The sequence below is a fragment of the Carettochelys insculpta genome, chromosome 27, assembly GCF_033958435.1.
Source record: "Carettochelys insculpta isolate YL-2023 chromosome 27, ASM3395843v1, whole genome shotgun sequence".
Classification (NCBI taxonomy): Eukaryota; Metazoa; Chordata; order Testudines; family Carettochelyidae; genus Carettochelys; species Carettochelys insculpta.
The window spans coordinates 7767865-7793628 of NC_134163.1; the positions used below are offsets into that span (position 1 = coordinate 7767865).

Consider the following 25764-nt stretch of genomic DNA (forward strand, 5'->3'; position numbering starts at 1 on the left):
GGTTCTTGGCATTATGTCAACCACCACCAGTGCCTATGGTCAGGGTTGTACAGGGGCTGAGGCATCTCACCTCAGGTTGTATGAAAGCTTGCTCAATGCAGACCTGCTGTTCTGTAGCATTTGTTACTGTTATGTGATCAACTTTCCTTCCACTGTTTGCACACACAAGCTTTTGTCCAGTCAATGAAATACTCAAAGAAAGAAAGTGAAGTTGATGTTTTATTAAGTGTTCTTGAACAGTTCAGACATTTCACATTTCTCCCATTGACGAACACTGGCAAGACTAGGAAGTTGTAACAGTTCATAAGCTTTGATACAAGTGCTATGTACACATTCATAGAATCTTCTGAGAATTCTAATTACTTCATGCCCCACCCTTGTTACAAGTCTTCCATTGTTGTGCAAGTGCTTAATCCCCTTCTACTCCCTTTTCCTAGGCATCTTAGATATTACAAGTTGAATATACACAACAGTGGCTCACAAGTCATAGCAAAGTCCCATATACAAATTGTAATTGCCATTTATGTTTCCTGAAGTACTATTCAGCCTTTTGAGATGCCTTACAGTAAATTTAGTCGTGTACAAGTTCTTCTGCATGACAGGACATACACTCCAGGCACTAACAAACATCAAGAAAAGTTTGAAACTAAAGTGATTGCAGTTCATAATTGTATACACTGTTGCCATCTAATCATGAAAGAAAAACAAAGACTTCAAAAACATTTAAGCTCCCTGAAACTTCATTGGAGGTAGGCCTTTATACAATGGTAGATTTCTGCATGGACTACTTATCAACTGGCCAACAGGCATGGATAATCAGCACTAGTTTACTCCAAACATATAGTAGAAAAATAAGTGGTCAGCTCATGAGCAGCCAGTTCACATCAGGCAAGGGTTTATGATAAGCAGCCATGAGTTTAGTAGCAGTTGTGTGCTTCTATAGAGGGCCTACAGCATGATGTTTTAGAAATGTAGCAGACCTTAAATACCTAGTTCCTTCTTCACCCACATGCACCCAGCTACTTCTCCCCATAATAAATTAATCCTTTTGTCAAAAAGGGAATGTCAGTTGCTGGAGCAGTTCCTAGTCTAATACATGCATTAAGTGGTCTTTTGAAGAGACCTGTTTTAAAGGCTTCTAATCCATTACTATCCTAAAAGCATATTCAAGAAGTGGCTAAGACTTTTTTCACCCAACCCTAAACACTAAGTGTAAGACTTTGCAATTGTAGGACAAGTCAGAAGGAACCAGATTTTAAAAAACAGCTCTAACCCCCTTTGCTGCAATGTTTTACATCAGACATGCAGGGTATAGCATCAAAGTTTATGGCTATGATGTCCCAACCAAAGAAGGTCTAAAAGCCAGTATTGCACACATCATGAACCAAGTAAAACTACTTTTTGTACACATACAGCAGGTAAAGATTCCTCTATAGCAGTATGTGTATTATACAGAAAGCATCTTTCACCTTAGTTTGACACCTTTGAAAATTTTCCTATTGCATTTTAGAGGCTCTCTCTGTGTAGACAGACACATACAAAAAGTCATTGCCATTAAATTAGCCCAGCCCTTAAATATAAAAACAAAAGCAGGAACATTGATTTCTTTGTAGGGTTTTTACATTCATTTGAGGACTCAAAGCTTTGGTGGAAGAGTTAGAGCATGATTTTTCCAATAAAAAAAGTGTCATGGTGCTACATTAAATATCTTAATTTACTGAGATTCTATTTGCCTGTATAGGATTCACAATTTATGACAACGGACATTAGAAGAGTTCATCCAAAAAAAAGAAGACAATGTTAGTGCAGCATCACCAATGACTAGGTCAAGAATGTACACAGTTATTCCGTGATTGCAGGGCTATGTTATTAAACCTGGTTTATTGAGATGCATTTAGTCCTTCATTTGGGTGTTGAAACAGCACATTTATACAGCAGAGGACAAATCAGAGAACCATATGTAGAGACCTGACATGTTCCAAGGTTACTTTGAAAGAGGATTTCTTGATGTATTGTCCACATCAGCATAGAACTGGTCTATTTGGTCTTTATACATTTTTGTTACAACGGGCCTCTTCAATTTCATTGTTGGACCTGTAAAAAGAGTCAAACAGGAGAAACATAGTATTTTAAGACGAGCAGTTCCAAAAAGTTTAATCTTTTGAAGCAAGGCTGCTGGTTGCTCCTGGAGGGAGAATGCCCAACTGCCTTTTGAGCCAACTTGGACACTATATAGTCACTAAGGGAGACTTTCCCTTTTTGGATGGGCGCAGTCATTTAGCAAGTTCATATACAGGGTGGGAAAAAAAAATTGCTGCACGAGATAGTCTGCACAGCAGAAAGGAAGCAACACGACTGCCAGCTTCAGAGATGAAGCAAGAAAGCTTTAAGCTTCCTACACCAATCTATATTATCAGCGCCATCTGGGAAATGCTTAGGCTTGGGATCTAGCCTATCCAGACACCAATCATTCAACAGGCCAGGAGTTGAACAACTTTTGGTGGTGGGTGGGCACCAAGACGAGGTGCACAGCAACATGAAGCAGCTTACTGCAATCCTTCTCAAAGAAGGGGCTAGGCCATGGTACCTTCAGAGAAAGATGGTCAAATTGCATTAATGTATTAATACTGTAATGAAGTCCCCTCATGGTGCAGTTAAGCAGCCATACAGATGCCCACCTACTTGTACCCCTCAGAGAAAGAAACTCAAGGGTTGCTTACCAAGTGGGAGCAGGCACCAGAAATAAATTGGCTCCAAGAAGTGTGTATCACTTCTTTGCTACTGGGTGGATGGGGATAGAAGAGGGGGTTCTCATTTGGAAGTTACACCAGAAGATTTGGACAGCACCTGCAGCCTGTTACTGTTGCATCTGCAGCAGTTAGTTACCAGCAAGGTTTGTTTTTACTTTAAAGTCCAACACTCAACCCATCCCATTCTTCAAGGTGAAGGTCCCACTCACAAGACAATGTCTCCCCCCGCCACCATCCTGTCAGATCTCAACTAAATTCTGGTTTCTGCATACCAATAGACTTGCTGAGTGCCAAAAGTGGCTATTGTCCAGCCTACCCAGATAACCAGCTCCTGCAGTTCATTTGCTTGAGTGGAATGATTGTACATGGCAGTTTAACACACCCCCCCCCCCCGCCCCCTTCCGTATCTTAGTATATTCAGGAGGTTGCACCAGATAGGACTTTAGGGCAATAAGAAGCTGTATCACTTATTTGACACCAGGAGTCCTGCATTTCTCACCTACTTACCTAGCTGTCCACCAGCAATGGAGAAGTCCTTTTCTAGAAGGACCCACTTCTGTATTTTCTGTGCATTTGAAGTTGCTTTCTCATTGACTAATGCAATTCCCTTCTGGATAGCTGCATAGACAGCTTTGTCTTTGCCACCTACAATGTCCGAGACTTTAGTAGCTTTGCTGCCTAGTTTGAGACAGTATGCTATGGCTTCGGGAGTAAGGTCATCCTCTGGTTCCCCTGTTTCTCCATCTACATTGCACTGTAACAGGAACAGAACAGCAACATAACTACACTTTTGCAGGGGTAGGGGGAGCTGTTGAGCAGTGAAATAAATATAAAGCCTTTTCTAGTCAGTTATTTAACCCATCAATATTATTTTCTATTTCCTTGGCTGATCCTAAGCATACAGCCATAAATCACCTTTGCATGGAAGTTTGCCAATTCACTGAAGCCTGGTAAATTGAAGATTATGTTCAAGTGAAACCTCTTATCCGCATGCCGAAAAACTTTTCGGCACCTAGACCACTCTAGAAGTAACTAGGGTTATTTCCATTACTTTTGTTATAGCTACTGCTCTTTTCCACATTAAAGTTACTGGGGACTTTGAGAGACTTTTTAGAGCTGGGAGAGGCAAACATTAAGTAGTGACATACAAAATGTAGCTAGGCTTCACTACTGCTTTATCATCAGTCAGTACAGCTCAGCACCTCCCATTATGAGTGGAGCTGGCCTTTGGAAAAAAACCAACAGAGCTCAATCTTCCTTGGTAAGTGCATAAACATTAAAAGGGTATTTTGCATGGTTGTTGAGTTTATCATTACTATTTTGGGGAACCTGAAGAAAAAAAAAAAAAAAAATCAGTTTTAAGCAAAGGAGCTACAGCTTACTACTGCTATGGAGGGAGAGGCTTGGGAGAAGCAGTAAGTGAGAACCATGTTTTCCACTCATGTTCTCACTGTGTGCTCATCTTTTCCATTTCCCTGCTATTTTGCCAAATATGTATTCAAGTGGGATGAACTGCACCTCTCCATAGCCAAAACTATAGCCACAGACACCAAACCTGAAGTCAGGGGTGCTCCTGTGCATTTCTTATGGTCAGGAAGTTTAACACAAGAGGAAATCTACACCTCACCCACCCCCCTGCAGCAGGCCTGTGGAACTCCTATAGGATAGTGTTAAGACCAGGACTTCAAAAAACCACACACCACTAGATAAATTCACGTAGGTTGGGTCCATCAATGGTTAATTAGGCAGAATGGGTAGGAATGGTGTCCCAAGGCTCTGTCAGAGGCTGGAAACTGAACGAGAGAGAGAGAGAGGGATCACTTGTTCTGTTCACTCCCTCTGGGGCACCTGGTGTTGGCCACTGTCAGAAGATCAGATACGTGGCTAGACGGACATTTTGTCTGACCCAATATGGCTCGTTATGTCCCTGTAATTTAAGGTTTCAGTATGACATGCCTTGCGTTGCCTAGAGTTCACAGAAAGTCATGCTTGTGAAATATTCCTTTGTAGGTGTTGGATATCATTTCAAGCCTCAGTGACAAGCCCTCCTAAATTCTAGAGACTAGTCATTCTGGCTAAGGCAATCACTCTTATACTTCCTGATAAGTAGCCAGAAAGTCAAAGAATCATACCTTCAGTGTTAGAAGCATAGAAAGAAACTTGGCCTTGTCTCCAACTAACATCGCATTACTAATTATGGGAACAGCTTCCTTTACAGCATCTTCAATTGGAACAGGAGGGATATTCTCACCTCCAGCAGTAATGATGAGCTCTAGAAGATAAGTAGGCACAACAATGCAAGTGGCATCTTTCACTTTCATTTCAGCTTTGTGCTTTCGGTGTAATTTCAGACAAAGCTGACATGTACAGATTACAGTACCTGTACATGTTAGCTACCAGGACAGAAGTTACTGGACTATCAAAACAAAGACTGAGGTGTCTGAAAAGGGAATTTAATAAAAGCATGCATGGGCTACCATGGTACTAAAAATATATAGGCAAAAATACATCTGAAACTGTTCTGGGGGAATTTTTCTACCAAAGCACTGGTGAGACCAGTACTGCAGAAATTGTAGGTCCAATTATGTAGTCTCTGGGGCCTCCATCAGGATGTGTCTATGAACCTTTTTACAGCTTAGTACTTTAAAACTCCCTGAAACAAAATTTCATTACGATGGGAGAAGATTCTCCCCAACCTAGTTGGATCTGCATACCAGGAAAGCCCAGAGGAAGCCACCCCTTCAAAAGGAAACTAGTTGTTTCTTAAAACAAAAGCAGAAAAAGGAGCACTTTAAAGATTACCAAAATAATTTATGTGAGCTTACATGGGACAGACCCACTTCTTCAGACCATAGCCATACCAGAACAGACTCAATATTTAAGACAGAGAACCAAAAACAGTAATCAAAGTTGGAAAAAAAAAAGCCAAACAAAAACACAGGAAAAAAAAAAAAAAAAATCAAGGTGAGCAAATCAGAGCAGAGGGGCAGGGGAGTCAAGAATTATATTAAGTATGCAAAGGATCCCCTATAGTGTCCCAAAAAATTTGCATCCCAGTTCAAACCAAGTGTTAATGTGTCAAATTTGACAATGAAAGAGTTCAGCAGTCTCTTTCCAAAGCAGTGTGAAAATTCTTGGTACACAAGTTAAGGACAGTCTTCAGTCCCCTCTGCCATTTGCAGTTCTTTCCCATCCCCTCTTGGTCTTATTTGTGCTCAGATCTGGGGTGGTTGTGGTGGAAGAGGGAGAAGACCCTTTTGAGATATGAGTTTGAGCTGTTGTTGGCAGGGCCACTTGGAGCCGCAAAGCTGTTGGTGCCTTTAAAGGGTCTTGGGCCATCTATTCTACACTCCAGGCAGGGAAGGATCCTATTTAACCCAATTAGAGCTCTAGTGCTGGTTGCCAGTCAGACTCGGGGGGGGGGGGGGGGGGGGGAAAGAGGAGAAGAGCAGATTTCTTCCCAGTCTGCGCTAGTGCAGAGGACTTGCTTCTTATGGGTACAGATTTGCAAGATTGCCCCTATGGATATGGAATAAGCCCAGGAGGAGCAACATTCCTACAGTGGCTCAAAACCAGGTCATTTCAGACCTTTTGGAAAGCATAAGGGACTGGGAGAGGGTAGTTCTACACTTTGATAGTACATACTCAACTATCATGGTTATAAATAGCAGCACAGGAGAGTGTACACACACAGGGACTTGCTATATGGCCAAAGAGTGCCTCCCATAGCTATGCTATTTTTGCAGTGTAACTGTCAGAGCTCCCCTACAATCCTCATAAGATAAATAAAAATCTTGTTACCTCCCAAGGTGCAAGTACAGTTGTGATGTTTTAGTTCTTTTCATCTCTGACCAGGACACTAGGTCAAATAAACCCATGATCTGCTTTTATATCAGTCTTGTAGTAACCGATTTAAGTAGTGCCCTTCACGGCAAGGGGGAGTTGTATATATGGCCTGCTCCCAGAACCCATTTTAATTTTTGTTTATTACATGCACTTTGAGTGCATCTGTCTAAAGCAGAGGAATTTGTCTAAAGCAAGTTCTTGTAGTGGTATTTGACAGATGAGGCCACTGGCTGTTTAACCCTGCCCCCCGCCCCCATCTTTGGGGTCTTTCCCTTTACAATTAGTTCTTTTAGCAGCATTTTTACACCACGTTTAGAGTACTATACCACATCACCTTGATGCCACGCTGGGTCAAAAAGTACCTCAGGAGTTATACCATTTACTACGCACTACGTGTTAACAGTTAAGGGGTTAAATGATGAGTTTAAAACAGATTTTCTTTTGCTTGCAGGGGCATAAAGCAGGCAGGCAGGCACTCCAGCCCAGCAAGGCTAGCACTCCCTGGGCCCATTATGGGAAGGGAGCTGCTCCAGCCCCTACCAGTTAACCATAACCAGTAAGCCTCACCCATGTAGGATGGAGTTTACCAGTTACATCCCTATTACTAAAGACATAAGCCTACTTCGCTTGCAAGATTTAATCATTCATAGCACAAAGTGGTTTAACCAGAGACACTACAAACCAAGGACTAGGCATTACCTTTGATTCTTCCAGTGATGTAAAGGAACCCATGCTTATCATGCTTGCCAAGATCACCTGAATGTAGCCAGCCTTCTTCATCAATTGCTTCTCTGGTTTTATCTTCCATGTTCAAATAACCCATAAAGATGTGTCTTCCTGCGAAGCAGATCTCTCCATTTCCATCACTGTCTGGCTTGTAAATCATTGTCTGGCAGCCTGTAATCTCCTTACCACAGCTATAAACAGGGACACACATGCCTTAACTCAGTAAGGAATTTAACAAGTCATAGCATTTTAGCAATCAGTACTGGTTTTAAAATGAAGCATTTCCACAAATCTGTGATAAATACTCCAGTTGAAGTAATCTTTCAAGGAAAGATTAGTTTATAAGTTGTCTGTCAGTGTAGTGAGCTCTACAAAAGGATCAGGTATTAAATGTCTAGTAGGTACTAATCTCTCTGCTTATTAGCAATTTAAGAAATTAGTCACTATAAGTATGTCACTCAGTGTATGAAAAAACCCTGATACCAATTAGAAAAAGACCTAGCTCCTGGTGTAGGTTGTCAAGGGAATTCTCCTGTTGACCTAGCTACCACCTCTTGGCTTCTCCCAGTGTAGGTAGTCCACCTTGTTCTTTCATTGGCTCAGGTAGGGTCTTCACCTCACATGCCACAGCAGCCAGGCTGTAACAGTTTGAGTGGTGATCTGCCTTTGTTTTCTGCTACTTCTCTCCAGCTGCCAGCAATGCAGCCAAGCCTTGCTCTGCCCGAGTCCTCTGGCCTGCCCTTGGGCCACTTGCTGCCACCTGGTGAGCAGGGGCCAAGTACAGCCTGTAGGGGGGCCCTAGATGGGGTATGGGGCAGGTTGCTGGAGTTCACATGCAACACCCAGCTGCAGCAAAGGACACCATGAACACTGGAGGAAAATTTGATACTCCACATGGCTGTGTGTTTTGGAGTATCTAGGAATGGCCATGGTGTGCTTGGCATAGAAGTCAAGAGAAACAAGTGATCGGTCTCATTAGGACACTTCCAGCTGTGGTGCTTTGAAAGCATGCAGTTACATGGGGGTCCTTTTCAAAAGGACCCCGCACCTTTCAAAGTCCCCTTATCCCCATCGGGCCCCCACGTAGCCGTGCTGAGCCGAGCCACGTGCTTTCAAAAGCAGAGCTTTTGAAGTGCCGTGGCCGTAAGTGTCCTAATGCTGAGGTGCAGAATATTCAATTCAGAGCCTCATTAGTAATCTTCAAAATATGGCTATTTTGAAGATTTGTGCCCATGTAGACACAGCTTAACAGTCTGTAAGAGAGCCTGCTATCTAGTTCCCCTTCACAATGAAGATACATACCTACTGATCCTGAATGAGTCTGGAAGAGAAATGGTATGAGGTCCACAGCTCTCACTCATGCCATACAACTCATACACAGGAATATCAAGACTTAGGAAATACTCCAGAGTCTCTTTAGTAATTGGGGCAGCCCCAGTGTAGCATTTTGTACAGCGATCCAGTCCAAGACCCTTCCGAACTTTTTTATATACCAACTGCTTCGCTATACGAAAGTTGATGGGGAGTTCAGAAGACCTTTAAGAGAAGGATTGAAAGCAGCTCAGGTTGGTCTATAAAGAATGGAATCCTGTCATTCTAGATGGTCAAACTTTTGTTTTAGAGGAAAGTACTCAACTTTTTATTAAAAAATGTTTGTGAAAGATGGAATCCCACATATTGCATTTGATAGCCCCCTAGAAGATCAGATCATATGCTACTAGGATTTACAGGCTGCATTTAAGTGGTTTTAAAAAAAAAAGTTTACCCGTTCATCCGTTTCAGATTAGTTTGTAATCCTACATCCTTAGCCCATGCTGCCACTTTTCTTCTGAGTGCAGAGAATTTTGTGCCTACAGATTTCATTCTTTCTTCTATTTTCTCCCAGACACGAGGGACTCCCATAAAAGCAGTTGGTCTTACCTCCCGTAAGGTGTCAATCAAGCTGCCCTAAGTAATGTAGAAATTTCAATTTAAAGCCACTTTTGTTCAGATTTTGTTTCTAGTTAGCATTTAAAATTTCCTTCCAAAAGACACTGATGGAGTGAGTCATGACAAAAATCACTAATGATTAGCATATGCCATTCCTACAGTACACTCATCTTCAAAAAGGGGTCCAGACCCAGAATCAGTGCCCATTTTGAACTTTCATGAATCACCACTCAATATGCCATAGCACCACTACATTGGGAACGCCAGATCAGAGTCACATGTCACTCCCCAGCAAAAGCTAGGTGCTCCCAGAAACTACCTGTGTGTTCAAGTGGTCTAGCCCTGAAATAGGTCATACCAGCTGCCTAATCTTTTTGCACTGCTGACAGCGTGAAACAAAGTTGGCTTTTGGACAGTTAGTCAAACTGACAATCACAGGCCAGCAGATGCTAATGCCTCTTGCTATTAATCTGCAGTCAAAAGGTACCAGCTATGAATCAAGAGGAAAAGCCAGGCTCTTTAAATGTCAGGACAGATTCCCCCCGACCCCCGGGTGACATTTTGGAGTCCAGCCAGTAAGCCAACTGCATAACTCAGCTATTAAAAAGTTGGTGTAGTGTCACCAACTAGTGAAATGTCACCCCCCCCCCCCCCCCAACTTACTTGGCTAGCACCTGTAGTTTAAGGTCTGTTTTATGTTACACCCCCCCCCCCCCCCCCAAAAAAAAAAAAGGTTATTTACTTGGACAAGCATCATCTGAGTTTCTCAAGACTGTCAGCCCTGTTTGTGGCCAGATGACCATTTGCCTTGTGACAAATCTGCAAAGGGGTTTTGCAGCTATTACAGTCTATAAACAAAGATTAAGAAGCATGATTTTTTTACCTTTAGTGCATCTGGCTGAGCAAAGAAAACTTGTGCACCAAATAATATTGGCAGCCAGATATCAATCATTTGAGCAGCAATATGACTGAGAGGTAGGTAACTGATCACCAGCTCCTGTTGTTCTGTAGCTTCTGTTAGTTGTACATAGTGCCCAGCTGATAATGCAGTCCAAGTAATCTGAAACAAGTAGCACCTTATGGTTACCATTTACACAAGTGATTCTGAAGAATTTTACAAACCATTAGTTTTGTGCATTGCTATGTTGTAAACCACAAAGTAACTAGACAAGTATACCTTAGGTTTTAAGATCAACTTAACATTTCACTGAGTTTTGCCTCTTCTCGTCCCTTTGAGAAGTTTGAAATTTGGGATTAAATCAGTGAGCCCTACCAGTTAAAGTTATCCACTTGAGTTCAATTAATAGATTCCAAAGGCCATAAGGAACCACCAATCATCTAGTCTACCTCCAGTATAAACAAGCCATGGAACTTCCAAAATTCCTTTTAGGAACAAAACTTAGTTCAAAGTAAATTTTATTTTAATAGTTGTCAATGATTAAGACTCTACTATGACTCCTTGAAATTGTTCCAGGGTTTATTTGCCCTCTTACATTTCAAGCTGCTTTCTAGTTGGGAGATGGAACTAAACTTTTTAGAACAGCTCCTCAGTTTACTAGGCTGAGAAACAAGATCCAGCCACTTTAAGCCACCCCTTAATGGTCTTTGTGATGCTGACGAGATTGCACTCCTTGGATGGGCTCCATGAAGGGATTAAGGTGTTGCAATGCTGAGCATTAGAGTATCTAACTTTTAGGGATCTAGAAAGTTGCAGAAAAAATATGGCGATCCAGAATGCCAGATCAGGCACTAAGCTTTCTGACGCAAATGGAGACCGATAAGCACTTGAGACAAAAAAAAAGTTAGGCAAGATACCTGATAGTCAGTGGGAGATGCTAACCAGAGAGGTGGTCCCAAGGTGGCTCTCTGCTTACGAATCCATGAACGAGAACTTGCCACCTGGAATCAGGCTGCTTAGGTATCACAAGCTCCATGCAAAGTGGCAAGAGGGGGTGGTGCCAGTCTCAGCATTTCTAACTCAGCAGTTAGACCATACAGTTGGGAAATAGGAGCCCAAGTTCAATTCTCCCCATCTTGCAAAGATGGGGGAGGGTGGAGACCCCTGTTCACATGCTACCACCCAGAAGTGTGTTCTAGTCACTGAGGTTTGAGGGGACGCCCCCCCCCCATCAAAATATCCCAGTTTCTCCTGAAGCTGTTCCACTTTGTGTGAATAGTGACTAACTGGATTCAAGGGGAATACCCTAACCACTGGGCTACAGTCATTCCCAATCTTGTCCATTTACCACCCCATACCAGAATGTCCTATGGCTCCATGGTCTGAGCCCAACTCAGTGGTGTGAACTGCACCTGAGTCTCCCACAAGCCAGGTGTCTAAAAAGCTAGAATCACCACCACTCCCCACTCCTCTAGCCAGATTAAGTGAGAACTGTCCATTGGCTTTGCTTGGAGGTCATCTATGAGATTTGGATCCGTATGCAGCTTTAGTGGCTGAAGGTCTTTCCTTAGTTCTGATTCACTGTCAAGGGCAGGGGTGGGCAGTAATTTTTGTTGGGTGGCTATGCCAAGATTTTGGAAAGTGGTCAAGGGTGTTGGGTTTAAGATGGAGATGGGTGAGGAGGGTGTTGAGACCTGGGAGGGATCATCTGGGAAGAGGTATGGATGCAGGAGAAGATTCTGGCCTGGGAGAGAGATGCAGGATCTGGGAGGGAGTTGGAGCCCTGTGTCAGAGGCAGGTGCTTACCTACAACTTCTGGCCACCAGCACTCAAGCAAGCTTCTGTCTGCTAGCAGTGTCAACACACTGGCTGTTCCATGTGGCTTTCTGCAGGTGCAGGGACAATGGAGGGGAGGGGAAGGGAAGAAGAACTTCCCATGCTGCCCCCCTCCCCCCGCCACCCCAAAGTGTCTCAGCTCCTGTTAACAAACCAGCCACTGGGAGTTGCCACCATCACCAAAGCCTCAGATCCTATGGGCTGGTTTTGCTGGGACATGGAGACAACTCTGGAAGCTTTCCCTCTCTGCAGTGGTAGAGCCAGCTGAGGGCTGGGTTAAAGGGCTTGGCCAGCTGGATCCACTCCCCAGGTGTTATCTTGCCCACTGCTGGTCTAGGGCACAGGCAGGAGAAAGGGCATCCAGATGGAGCCAGTAGTGTACCTCTCCAGAGCACAAACTGAGGTAGAAGGAACTTTTACCCTGGAAAAAAAAGCTCAGGGGCTAAGTGAGTTTTAACACCTACAGGATTCAACAGCTGTTGACATTACATTGGAGCAACAACTGGGACTTAAACATCTGAGTAATTTTGTGGGTCTTACTACCCCATCCCTGTAAAGCATGTTTTACAATTCCATCAGTCATTTTCTGGACTCTCCTCCAAACCCTCCTCAGTTTCTCATTTTTGAGTTGTGGACATGTTAGCCCAACCACAGTCACAGCAATGACCAACTAAAAATAAAACCCCCCCTTTAGTCCTACTCAGGAGTCTCCTATGCATCCAAGGATTGCACTAGCCTTTTTGGTCACATGTCACACTGCATCCTAAATGTTCAGCTGATTATCTGGAGAGCAGTGAATCATGGTGACTAAAATCTCCCATCCTGTATTTAAGGCCTACTTTATTCCTAAATAGTAACAGAGGTAGCCATGTTAATCTGTACTCCAACAGAAACCAGCAGAAATGTAGTGCTTTACAGATGAACAAAGTGATTATTTTGTTATGAACTTTCATGAGACATCAGAATTGATGCAGTGGGCCTGTCCCACAAAAGCTCATCACCAAATAATCATTTTGTTCATCTGTAAAGCACTACATTTCTGCTGGTTTGTTTTGTTCCTAAACATAGGCTTCAAGTAGATGCTCAGTCCCTTGGTACTGGAAAGGCCACAGGCCTCTCCCCTTTATACTCCCAGGAAGTGATGAGTTTTTCCTCCACTTGTAGGAAGATATTTTTGCTCACAGGAGGGCAGTCTTGTCCTGTGGCCACCTTCATATATGCTATGACAAGATGAGCGCACTCTGGCTGGAAATGCTTATGTTTATTGCTGAGCCTGCTCAGGTAGTCTAAGGATACATCTGAAAGATTAACTGGTTAGAGTTCAACTTAGTGCATTCCAACTAGGCAAACTAAGTGCAGCCATCAGGGCTTAGTTAACCCTGGTACTCATTCTTGTGATGAATAAGACTTGACTTGTATGGATAGCCAAAAAAGAGAAAGTCTTCAATATGTCAATTCCAGCTATGCAATTGTCATAGCTAGACCTGTGTATTTAAGATATCCCAGTCTGGTGTAGATCTGTTTCAGAAGACCAGATCCAGTACTCTGTTTTGATCAAGAGAATTGGGGAAAAATAGCGGATAGTAAATAGTTTCTGTATACACCAAAAGAAAGAATGACAGCTGCCATGGCAGCTGTCATTCTCCATGATTGCCTTAGTGTCTGAAAGCATAGTACTAATGGCCAGTCTAAAAGTCACCATCTGGGAAGTTGCTATAGTCCGAGCTTTTGTACACAGACCTTAAGTAGTATGAACTTGCATCCACAGAAGATGGAATCACGACTACAAAACGTGTCCAATGCTTTTGGAGTTAGGCAGAAGCCTTTGTTTGGGTCTGACCTATATTTATCCTTTCCTTACACACATTAGGTATAGTCCTGGAGTCCCAGCATTCAGCTTTTCAGAAGCTGTCTTAACACATTCACTAGTTTAACAAGAGCATCTCAACCATTTGACATCTTTGCTAGCAGGAGTCGTAAACAGAAGGTATATTAAACAGTGCAATACTAGGAAAACAAGCTACCCAAAGCTACTTCCATCACCTTTATCCCAAGGCCATCCCATTTAATGGAACTTGAGAATTTTAGTCTTCTTTCATTAAACAGCCTCCTTATTGGCAGGGGGGAGAAGAAGAAAGAGGTTAAGCTTTCCCTATCTCCAGAATAGAGATTGCAATCTGTATAACTGATTTGCTAGGAAGCTTGTGCAGGGGCTAGGGTGCTCCAGGGGACGGGTGGGCCTGGAGGGATGAAGTGGCATTGTCAAAGCATGTGGGGGGGAGGTGAGCAGGCGATGCTGTATATGCAAGCCCTGCCTTTCCTTCCCCGCTGCACTCCCATTGCCCCAGCAACAGTGTGTCCCCTGAACTGGTTATGGAGGAGTACTGCTCTTGAAGTAAGTAGATCACTATTTATACAAACTAGGTCTATATACTTTTTGTAGAAAAGTCTTCTGGCCAAGCTGTGGGTGCTGAGACATCCTTGGCCTCAGAGCCAGAAGTAAATGAATTTTGCCAACTATTGCTTTTTTTTTTTTTTTTTAAAAAAAAAAAAAAAGGTGGTCCTTGAGTTAAATATATAGTTTTTCCAAGTGTTAAAATATTTTGGTTAATATTTTGATTTTTCTAGCTTCAACATGATTTAAAGTAGTACACTTCAAAGAAATCTGAAATCGAATAGCTAATTTTGTTGTAGGCAAGTATACTTACATTATCATGACTGAGCATAACTCCCTTTGGTTGTCCAGTTGTTCCTGAGGTATATATCAGTGTACAGCATTGGTTAGGCTTCTGGGAATCAATGATCTTATCTAGCTGGGAATCTGGAACATCACTGCCAAGGCCCATAAATTCACTCCACTGCATTCAAAAGCAAAGAGCTTAGTCAGGTTTTACATCATCTTTCACATGAGCTGTCAGCTAACCTGGTTGAGGAGGGGGGAGTCAAATTGGTGAAGGCTACTATTGTTTTTTCAGTCATATTTCATAGATTTAGGCAGCAATTTAGATCCTCTCTTATTACATGGAGGCCTTTCCATCAAGAAAGGACTTAATTACAAGAGCATGTACAGAGTGGAGCAGGGGGGAAATGGCACCAGTACTGAGAGTTTATTTTGCTGACAGGTAGAATAGGAGGACTTGTTGGAGTGGAGGAGAACATTTTAAGGAAGCTTCCTCAGCTGGTAATAATGCTTTCATTAAGTGTTGCCTTTTAGATAGGACAGAAGCACCTTCCTAAAATAAGCCATTTCTATGCTTTATTGGAAAGGATCTCACTAACTCTTCTGGAGGAAAAAGGGATCTACTTCTCCATGGTTTTTACCTTGTATAGTCATTACACATACTCTGTCCTGCTGTGAAGTTATCATTGTGAGAGTGAAGTCTTATTCCCATGTATTGGGTGAGTTGAACCCATTTATGAAACAACACCATATAAAACACTACTCCCTAAGCAGCAAAATTTAGAAACATCCCTCTACAGGGTGGGCCATGAGAAGTGGCAAAGACATTGCCCTAAAGATATTTCACACCAATACACGTTGCTCCACATCACCTCATTTCAGAGAGGTTCTTGATGGGAGGGCCAGACTGTTTCCAGAAAAGACTGTTACTTCCCTCATTTTTCTAATCCTGGGAAGCAAAAGGAACATGTAAAGTTTGCAATCTCTATAGTGCGATACTTTCCTGAAGTTGTATAACTGCTGCTAATTTACAAAACATTCCTCCCTTACTGTACGGGGGGAGGAAAGTAGGATTTGAACCCAGAATCCTTACCAAGTGTCAGTTATACCTAGCACTTTAGGTAGTACTAACAATTTGTCATTATCCTACAGATGTGGGGCACTATGACAGTATTACTGAATACAGCCATGGGTCAAATGTGTACTTAGTATCAAAGCTAATTATTTAGGGGCATTTGCAAGATGCAGGCAACACCTCAAATGTTACTTAAGAATCACCACTTACAGTGTAGAGATTTGGTCTTTTCTCCTTAAGTTCTTCATTGTACTGAATGATTGCTTTCAGAAGAGGGAGCTTGTGTTGAACCTACAGTTTAAAAAAAAGTCAGGATCAAAGTAAACTAGTATTTCTTACAGCTGCTTTTCAGCCTGAGCTATGAAAACAGAACTTTAAACAAACATTCAGACTACATGCAAGTTCCGACAATAGCTTCACCCACAACTGAAGTCGCAGCCGCCTTTGGAGTGGAAATTATTTAATGACCAAATCCAAAAGTATTCATGACTATTTGAACGAGAAGAACTGCAGGCAGTTAAGTTACCCAGACTGAAGTCTTACAGGAAGTATTGTGGTATTTTTAGTAATGCTTACATTTTGCTTGTATTATGCCGTGATGTTTCAGAGCCTTGGTTCACATTCATAGGAAGGTATTTAACTTTCCTTTCAAAGTTGGTTTGGCTACAACCCTCACCCATCCACCTCTGATAAGCAGAAGCATAGGATGGGTTGTCAGTTCCTGTTTTAATGAGATTTTCATATTTAACATTGAAGTCATCTTTTCATTCTGGTCCTAATTTGGCTTTCCGGTCCAGTCACAGGAAGGCTTGCAAGCATTACTGAGAATTTATGAACGCCATCTTATCCCTTTAGAGTGCTATGCACACACCCAATGCAGTCTGGTGTAGCACAGGAATGCATGACTTTTGCTGCATTGAGTCTCCTTTCATCCCCAGCCCATAAGGAATGGGCATTTCTTGGTTTGACAAATTGAGAGAGGGAGATCCATCCCCATCTTTATCCGAGGGTGTAATTTAAATGCTTGCTCAACTACATAATCCAACCAAACACACACTTTCCATATACCTCTACACAACTCTATATATTTTTGTTAAAATAAGATTTACTTCTAGGATTTTCTGCAGCTGTTTGTCATTCTCCACAACGAGGATATTGGCACCACAGTTCTCTGCTACATACTGGCAGGCTTCAGGAGAATTTGTGGTGTAGATTCCAACAGCAAAACCACTATAAGAAAGAATTAGAAGGTAACCTAGTAAAGGAGTCTCAGAAGGTGGCCTCTTTACAGAAGACCCTTCCCCTGCACCCCCCCCCCCCCCCCAGCTCCTTGTGGTAGGGCAGAAGTGTTCCATGATGTAAAGAGGTTACAAAAAAGGGAGTGTAGTTTAATGAGGATCTCTTAGGATATAAGTATTCATGAATGAAATAACCATTTCTAATTTGCGATTTCCAGGAGCCACAATATATCAGGTTGTCTTTGCAGAATCTCTGCTCATCTGTAAGCCTGGTAGCCACCCCCCACCCCATCCATATTATTGCTTCAGCACAGTATTACAGAAGCAGAACACCCTCAAACAAGGTCTCTCTAGTCTTGTTCATTTGTTAGGAGGTACTAGTGAACAACTTCGATAACAGCAAAAACACAGAACCTTTGGCATCAATTGTTTCCATCATGTTTTTAACAAATACTGACCCTTGCCCCCACGGGGAATGTAATAGCTTGCACTGGTATTCAAGACTAAATTAGGTTTCTTACCCTGCAAGAATAGCTCCAATGTCAGCAATAAACCACTCTGAAGAATTAAATCCCAAAATGCCTACTCCATGGAAGCGCTCCAGTCCCAACTGTAAAACAAAAAAAAAAAAAGCAGTCAAGTAGCACTTTAAAAAAGACTAGCAACATAATTAGGTGAGATTTCGTGGGACAGACCCACTTCAGACCATAGCCATACCAGAACAGATTCAATATTTGAGTCAGAGAACCAAAAACAGTAAGCCAGGAGGACAAAAAGATCAAGGTGAGCAAGCCACAGAGTTGGGGGGCGGCGGTGGGAAGAGAAGGGTCAAGAATTATATTAAGTCAAGTATGCACATGAGCCCCTATCGTGACTCAGAAAATTCCCATCCTGGTTCAAACTGCATGTTAATGTGCCAAATTTGAATATAAAAGACAGCTTGGCTGCTTCTCTTTGAATAGCAGTGCAAAGTTTTTTCTTCAGTAACACGCATACTCTTAAGTCATTAACAGAATGCCCCATTCCATTAAAATGTTGACTAACTGGTTTGTGGATCTGGAGTGCTTTGATGTGTTTGTGCCCATTAACCCTTTGTCTAAGGGAGTTAGAAGTCTGTCCAAAAGACAAAAAAGGAGATAGGCCTTACTTTTAGAAAATTAAATGCTTTAAAGGAGTTAGGTCATGTCTACGCTAGCAAGCTTACACTACAAGCATACCACAGTAGGATCACTTTTGTAGACAGGCTATACTGACAGGACAAAGCTCTTGCTTTGACAAGACCTACCTCAACAAGCTGTAGTAGGTACATGGGTGGGGAAAGCTTTCCCCACCAACACAGCACTATCAGTTACATGCCAGTGAAATTTATGTTGCTTGTGCATGTTTTCATACTTCTGAGCAAGATTTTTTTCTTCCCCTTGATATTCGTTACGCCTGCTGCTAGCAGCCATGTAGAAGAGATACCAAACAAACTAAGGTCATATCAACACTGTCACTTATGCTGGCAAAACTAAGTTGAACTATCACTGATAACAAGATACCATCCTGACTCCAGTAGGCTGGTATGCAGTGAACTTCACATCAGCAAGTCTATCCTGAAGTCAGAAGTATTTAAAGAAACTCAGTGCACAGTTAAAAGATCAAGAGTCTGGGATTTCAGAGCTTCTTTAAATTGAGATTTTGCTCAAACAGAGAACATGCAATTTTAGTTTGACAAATCTTATCTCTAGTTGTCAGGGTTTCCCTGACAAGAGGTCTAACATATTCAGCCATATATGCTTAGTCATTTGGTTTCTGGAGGAGGGTAGCAGACAAGATATGCTAGTAAAAAGCCAAGCAAAGAAGTTCTGAAGCTTCAGGCTCTTCTACAGAAGTCACTTTTCCCGTTTGGCCATTTCTGGAGGTTTGAGAGGTTATAAACAAAACCTTTTTATGGACAGTAAGAGACACTTGTATTGACACTGCTGTTACTATATGCAGCAGCCTCTGCTAGTTGGTGAGAAGTTTAAGACTGAGCCTGATGTGAAAGAACTCTCCAAAATAAATCACATTATTGTCTCAGTAGCTATTTCAGCAGGGGGTATTCACAAAAGATTACCAGCCAAAAAAATCTCCAATCTGAGACAGTTTTGTAAGGCTGTCTTGAACTACTAGAAGTGGGTGGGGAGGGAAATCATGTCCTGAAGACAGACACATTTTTAGCATTAAAAAGCTAAAACAGAATAAGCCAGATTTGGATTTTGGAATTAACACATTTGAGGAATGGTTTTATTTTGATCCAAGATGAAAAACCAGCCACTTCATATGCCTCCTGAAGAATCCTCTGACATGACCACATAAGTTTCACACAATTCACTTTGCAAAGTTATATATCTCAATAGCTGTAGCAAATTGAAGCAAAGCATAAAACTCAAGCCTCCATGATACTGACCCTCCTTCCACTGTATGCCATGCCTCTTCTCTTAAGAGAAGGGCATACCTAGACAATACTTAAGTTTCAATAACTTAACGTGGGCATAACTACAATCAGAGTGACAGTGGATAGGTAAAAGTGCTACAAGTCATACCTTTATAAAGCTTTTTGCTGCCTTCCGACATTCCTCATAGTATTGTTTATAAGTTTGCTTGACCCATGTGTCACCCTTCTTTGATGCAAGGGCAAAATAGTCACCATATTTTCTAAGGGATTCCTGGAATAGTTCATGAACAGTCTTTGGCTTCTCACTACCAATACCATGTTGCTCTAGCCTTAGTTTAACTTCTCCATCCCGTCGTGTTGTCCATAAGCCCGAGGCAGGGGATGAAGGAGCTAGGATTTAAAATAAAGATGTTACAGGCGCAATGCATTCCATTTAGATTTTTCCTTTTTCTACTCTGAAGGGGGCAGCTTAAAATGCATCAAAGTCACTTGTTCTGTACTTTAGGCAAGGTGGCAGGTAGCTCAGATTCTAGAAGACTGGAGTTTTGCCAGAACCAGAACTATATTCAAGCAGTATTCAGGTTCCCCATTTTGTTCACTCAGCCTTCCCCTATGTGCCTTGTTATAAGGCAAATGCTATTCTGCCAAATGTGCTTGTATGGGAATAACGGTCACCCTTCTCTAGAGGCCAGACTTATTCAATGCTTCTTCCCCAACCCCAGAAGCGTGGGTTATTACATTTTGACTGTACATATTTACCCTCCCAGAGGGCCACCATGGCAACCCAAACTAAATTCAGCATGGTTTCTCTGGAGACTATCCTGCAGTTATGTTTCTACTTTTGTTTTATAGGATAAAATTTTGGAAAAAAAAAAATCAATTTAGAAGATGTTTAGAGCAACTTATTTAATAGTCTATAATAGAAAAAAAATTATCTGAAATTCCTTTTGCTTACCTTTGGATCTAAACATATCTAACTGAGATTCCTCAGTCTTAATCTCTCCAGCTGTCTCAGTAGTATGGTCCTCAACAGCTCTGCAAAGCAATAGCAAGCATTATGTATTGGTCATGTTATTTTAGTACACCAATCTAAGTGCACAGCATAATAGATCCCCTCAGTCATTTAAAAGTTTCATAATTTAGTTAGCTAATCCCTTGATTTCAGGAGGATTTTCCTACTATGCTATCCCCAATAGTCAGCTAACCTACATGGGCTAACACAACAAGAGTGTGTCTCAAATTTTACAATCTAAATCAAGAATGATGTTCAACCTCATTAACAGTGCCAGGATCAGAACCAGATTACTTGCATTTACAGGCAAACAGTGTCTGAATGTTCAGATCTTGCAGTGGATACCAGCCTTGATGTGGGTCTGCCCCATGAAAGCTCATCACCTAATAATTTTTTATAATCTTTACAGAGCTACACAACTGCTTTTATTTCTTTCAGACAAGGTAATTGGAAGCTGGATGCAAGCCTGGTCTTTGGGAACCCATGCACCATTCACCAGAATGAGATTCCTTGTGTAACTATCCTGTTCTTTGTATTCATATATATGGTACTTGCTCACCCTTCACTCTACAGATTGATCCAATCCTGGGGATGATGGACTAGGGAGAACCAGTGCCGAAGGAGACAATTTGCCAAACCACAGGAGGTCAATATTATCTAGCAGCAGTGCCAAACACCTCCCCTGCTCACAGGGCTCTTCAAAGACACTGGGGTAAATTACAGCTAAACAGCACAGAACACTGAGGGCCAGGACTGGTGGCTATAAACAAACTTCACTGGGACCACTGGAAAATTGGGCACACATAATAAGTGGTGGTCTGGCTAACTAAAATCATGCTGGATAATGGATGTGAGTGCCAGACTAGAAAGGTTCAACCTGTACAGAGTGCTATCCATAGTCACCTTCACTCATATTAGTCAACCTCCAAGAGATTTGGCTATTTGCCTCCCCAGAAAGTTGACTATTCCCATCTTGCCTGCTTAAGTTGTTTTCTTGATTCCCTGAAGTCTCTCACTGACACCTCTGGATTGGTTGGAAGGTGAGCATTTCTTATTGTCATTGCTGAACCTTCATTCTTCTCCATCAGAACTCAGGTACAGGAGTACCACCTTTTGTTTTGCCAAGAGGGAGGGTATCATTTCCCACAATGGTCACTTCCAGAGAAATTTCTGACCAAATGCCAAGTCTTCTAGAACACATCAGGTTCTTATGACATCACAGACTTCTAAATTCTATGTTGCTCATAAGACAAGTTAGAAAATTTTACTCTACATGCAGGTAGAGCAGCACTTGGCTAGGACACTGTTGCCATACAAATACCAAATCTTGGTTAGATCATTGTGACATACAAGTGTCTTGGCAAATGATTACAGACCTGTCTGCAGCCAGTTTCAGCTGGTGGCTCTGGTACCAGGGAATGCTGGTCCTTTCCATGTTTCTATCCCTACCCCAAACTTCTTGTCTGTTCCTTTTGAAAGAGAACTTGACCTGTTCGGCTTAAAATGTAGTGTCTCAAACATACTGGCATTTAAGGTACTACACACATTCAAGTGTTCATAACTGAATTAACAATATAGTCAAACTTATCACCTGAGTCTCAAGCTATTTGCATAACTGGTCCTGAAATAACTATTGTTTTTCAGTTGCTCTCAAGACCCGATCATTCTTACTGAATCCTAATGAAACAAAACAGCAATAAGGGCCATGGCAGTAAGAAAATAGGAATAGGGCTGTGTTCCAATATTTGCAAGTAGTATAATTTACTCTATTAGCAGTACAACAAGTAGTACTAGCTTTTTAAGATGATTAAACTAGAAAGTTGTAGCACTTGAGTACCCACACATCCAGAAACCACCACAAGCTCTCTTTTTGCTTTTAGCCTGAAAATCTCAGCCCATTTTCCTGCTACAGGTCAGAAGTTGTTTTCTTCATGCGCCTTGGAGTCCCAGGGGAGATTGGCACCTAAATCCCACTAAAGCAGTTCATTTGGTAAGGCCCTTTTGCTACAATTAAGTTATGCAGGGACAAATGTGAATGAAATATAATCAGCTTTAACTGAAGGCAGAGAATTTTGCATGGAGCTTCTTCTCCATTGTCTAGGGTTCAAGACTATACACAAATCTTTGTTCCAGGCCTGGCCAAGGCTGTTTAATGGGCCATGCAGTCATAATAGACTGCAACTGGTCAGGTGACTCTACAGAGTACTCTCCTCAAACTTTTTTTGCATATCTAACGTATCTTCAGCATAAGGGCCAAATGGGTTGTCAAGAAGTGTTTATGCTGTTGGAACAATACACTGAATTACATTACAGTTCTCTGCAACCCCACATAACTCAAACTTTGCATAAGTCAGAGAAGGGGGACCCTTCCCTGCTTTAAGCCCCTGGGAACCTGGTCAGTTTCCCAGCTCCCCTCTCAGGAGCTGGGAAACTGACAAGACACTACCATGCCTGGTTCCCCACAGGTTCAAGGAAGGATGAAATGGGGGAACCCCCACAGCCCAGGGAGCCAGGAACAGCAGCTGAGGGGCTTCCCCCTCCCCATAGCAGGGATGTCCCCTGGGCTTCTAGGAGAAGCCAAGGGGAAGCTGTGCCCCAAGCTAGGAGGAAGCAGGCTGCTGGAACCTGGGATTGATATTTGTGATAATACAATTTACATTATTTTTGACATGTGTTAAGAGGGGAGTTTACGGTATTGGGGGAGAGGAGCTTAGCATGGTGGAACCACACTGTTGTTGGAGATACAACTCTCCTGGAGCTACACTGGTGCACATGTTTCAGAACCATCCCAGGATATTGTTCCAGATCGATGTAGGTAACAATCAATGAGCTACCTCCTTAATTACTTCTGATAATTGTTTTAGAATACATCCCATTATCTTTGGGATACTCCCACTTACTTTCTAGAGCAATGGCTGTAGAGCAATTGCTTATATCAGGGGTGTGTAAAGTGCGGGTGGGAGGCACAGCATGATCAGCTGCCAGGTATCAGAGACTCATCTATCCCATTAAGTGTTGAAATAAATTACTATTATGTATGTGTATTCACATTTATACACCAATTAATAAAGCTTTTACATTCTCCATACTTCTTACACAGGACATAAGTTTCTTTACTAACAAAAAATTTGTTGGTAAGGACATTAGACTGGGAGAGTGGGGGGTGCTCAGCTAACTTACACAAAAGAGCAGCCTCCCTCCTGTCTCTCTCACCCTCCCATTATTTTTCCACATTTGGATCTTTTGGGAAAAAAATCCAGATTTCTACTTTAGCTGTCCCACAAGCTTTGAGATACATGGCTACACATAGTCTACTGCAATAAAAGTCTCACTTTCCTCATATCAAACAGAATGTACTTTCCTACATTTGATGATTTCCCTAGATATACACAAAAAATTTGTTGATACAATAAGGTCATACAGAAGTATTTCTAGAGTCAAATTCTGCCCTACAGTTAACATTAAATGCATACTCTTCCAGATATGGTCACTTAGTACAGGCAGACTGAACTTAAGTCAAATGCAGGACATTTCAGAAGCTAGTCACTACACTATGTAAACAGAATAGAACTTGCCTTTTTTCCCCCCTTCCTCACAGGATTTTATAGTTAATACAAAAACAGTACTTCAAATACTGAAGGCTTCTTCCAAAAAATCCCACTACAAGCCCACATTAGTTGCCACAATAGTCTACATTTGACTTCCCATCCAATTAAGTAGAAAATAAAATCTTAGAAATCTGGACAAACCTAGATGGAGCATCCATCAAGACATCATCAAGGGACACTGAACATGGCACTGGAACATCCAAGTTAGGAGCCGAATCTGCCAAAATAGTAGCCATATCCAATTCAGACAGTATTGTCCCTGAAAAAGATTAAAATGATAGAACAGTTTAAAAAGAGCTTCAAGGAAACTAAAATTGAAGAGAACTGGTTATCTGAACAAGCCATTTCAAACAATTGTCACAGTAGGAAGCAATATTTGTATTAGCAAGGATAAAAAAAGATTCATCATCTTGTTCAGTGCTAGCATAGAGACAAAATGTATGTTATGAGATTTGTTAGAGACTTCTCTCCACAGCTATTGCCACCCTTCACCCCTTTCATTTTGAGGATAGTTTATTTGAATATTTAAATAAAAATTCTCATTTATATCCTACACAGTTTAGGTAAAAACAAGTTAGGATCTTAACCTCCCCCCAGATCCCCAGCATCAACAGTTTGGAGTCATACAGTGCATAGTCTTGTCTAGTCCTAGTCCTGCTCCTCTGCAGTCTGTGAGCCTGAGCACAGACGTGTAACATCCTTTATTTTTAAACTAGCGCCCACAAGGAAGAGCTATAGCATCTTATGTCATGTGTTCTCTGCATTTCAATTGGAAGTAGCCCATCACCCCACACTTTTATCCTTATATGGAAAGGCTATGATCACATGGCTGTTCTTCACGCCTTGCAAAATGAGTACATGCAGTTACTTTCTTAGAGGATGCTGTACAGTCAATAGTCCCAGGCAGGGAAAGGAAATACATCCCCAACAGCTGTGACACAGTCACAGAAGCAGGGTCACTGTACCAAAGGTAGTCAAGCAACCAATTTCATTTAACAGTTGCTTTGCATTTCAGCACAAAGACTATGTCTAGATTACAGGGATCTATCAGAAGAAATCTTGAAACAAAACCTCTGTCAGATTCATGCCAGACCACAAAGGCAGATTGGACAGAGTGGATTGCTGTGTCAGAGAGCAGCTGGACTGCCCTGCTACTCTGTTGGCAAAAACAGCCACCCGGAAGCACATTGGACTGGGTTATGCGGCATCCCAGAAGCCTTTTCTGGTCAACAGAAGTGCCCCCTCCCCACAAACATCCACACCAGCATTTTGTTGCAATATCCATCAACAGTGGTGGTCTTCCTTGTGGAGAGAGGGGTATGGCTGTCAACAAAAGTGCTGCATTCTGTTGCCTTACTGTCAGCAAGACACCTTTAGGAACCTGAATGTTGCATGAGTTTAAATCCCTCTAGTCTAGACAAAGCCAATGTGTGCAGAATTATTTTTGTAGTAATGACAGTTTATAACCTGCTTTGTTCCAGGGTGGATTGCATAGCCAGCACTAAGTAAATTTTTAGGTTTTTTTTTCCTGTCTTAAAGGTTGAGTGCTTGTTTTTGTCTAAATTAACCCTAAAGTTATCATTTCTTCAAAACTTTTAGTCATTGCACAGGCCTTAGACTAGATGAGTTGGGCTTTATCTGCCTAGGAAAAAAATCTTAAAAGGATTAGTCCTTTTAAATACTTTAGAGGGATAGTTGACTTTTTTATTAAAAAAAAAGTCAAGTTACAATAATTTGAAATCATAAA

At 41.9% G+C, this 25764-nt stretch overlaps 1 protein-coding gene across 3 annotated transcripts in view; it reads right to left on the minus strand.

Moving 5' to 3' along the window:
- Positions 1-201: 201 nt before the first annotated feature.
- ACSBG2 (acyl-CoA synthetase bubblegum family member 2) overlaps positions 202-25764 on the minus strand; it is a 31683-nt gene continuing 6120 nt past the window's right edge. For 2 of the 3 annotated variants that reach the window (XM_074978393.1, XM_074978394.1), the window contains exons 2-15: positions 24159-24276; positions 20353-20432; positions 19546-19787; positions 17500-17588; positions 16850-16970; positions 15951-16031; positions 14694-14843; positions 10135-10311; positions 9088-9269; positions 8625-8858; positions 7296-7513; positions 4883-5022; positions 3258-3504; positions 202-2094 (exon numbers count right to left, since the gene is read on the minus strand). In XM_074978393.1, coding sequence (XP_074834494.1) covers positions 1985-2094; positions 3258-3504; positions 4883-5022; positions 7296-7513; positions 8625-8858; positions 9088-9269; positions 10135-10311; positions 14694-14843; positions 15951-16031; positions 16850-16970; positions 17500-17588; positions 19546-19787; positions 20353-20432; positions 24159-24253 — 2166 coding nt within the window. In that variant the 5' untranslated portion in view covers positions 24254-24276 and the 3' untranslated portion in view covers positions 202-1984. Of the gene's footprint in view, positions 2095-3257; positions 3505-4882; positions 5023-7295; positions 7514-8624; positions 8859-9087; positions 9270-10134; positions 10312-14693; positions 14844-15950; positions 16032-16849; positions 16971-17499; positions 17589-19545; positions 19788-20352; positions 20433-24158; positions 24277-24644; positions 24772-25764 lie in introns of those variants that run through there. The other variant, XM_074978392.1, reaches the window with a different exon arrangement.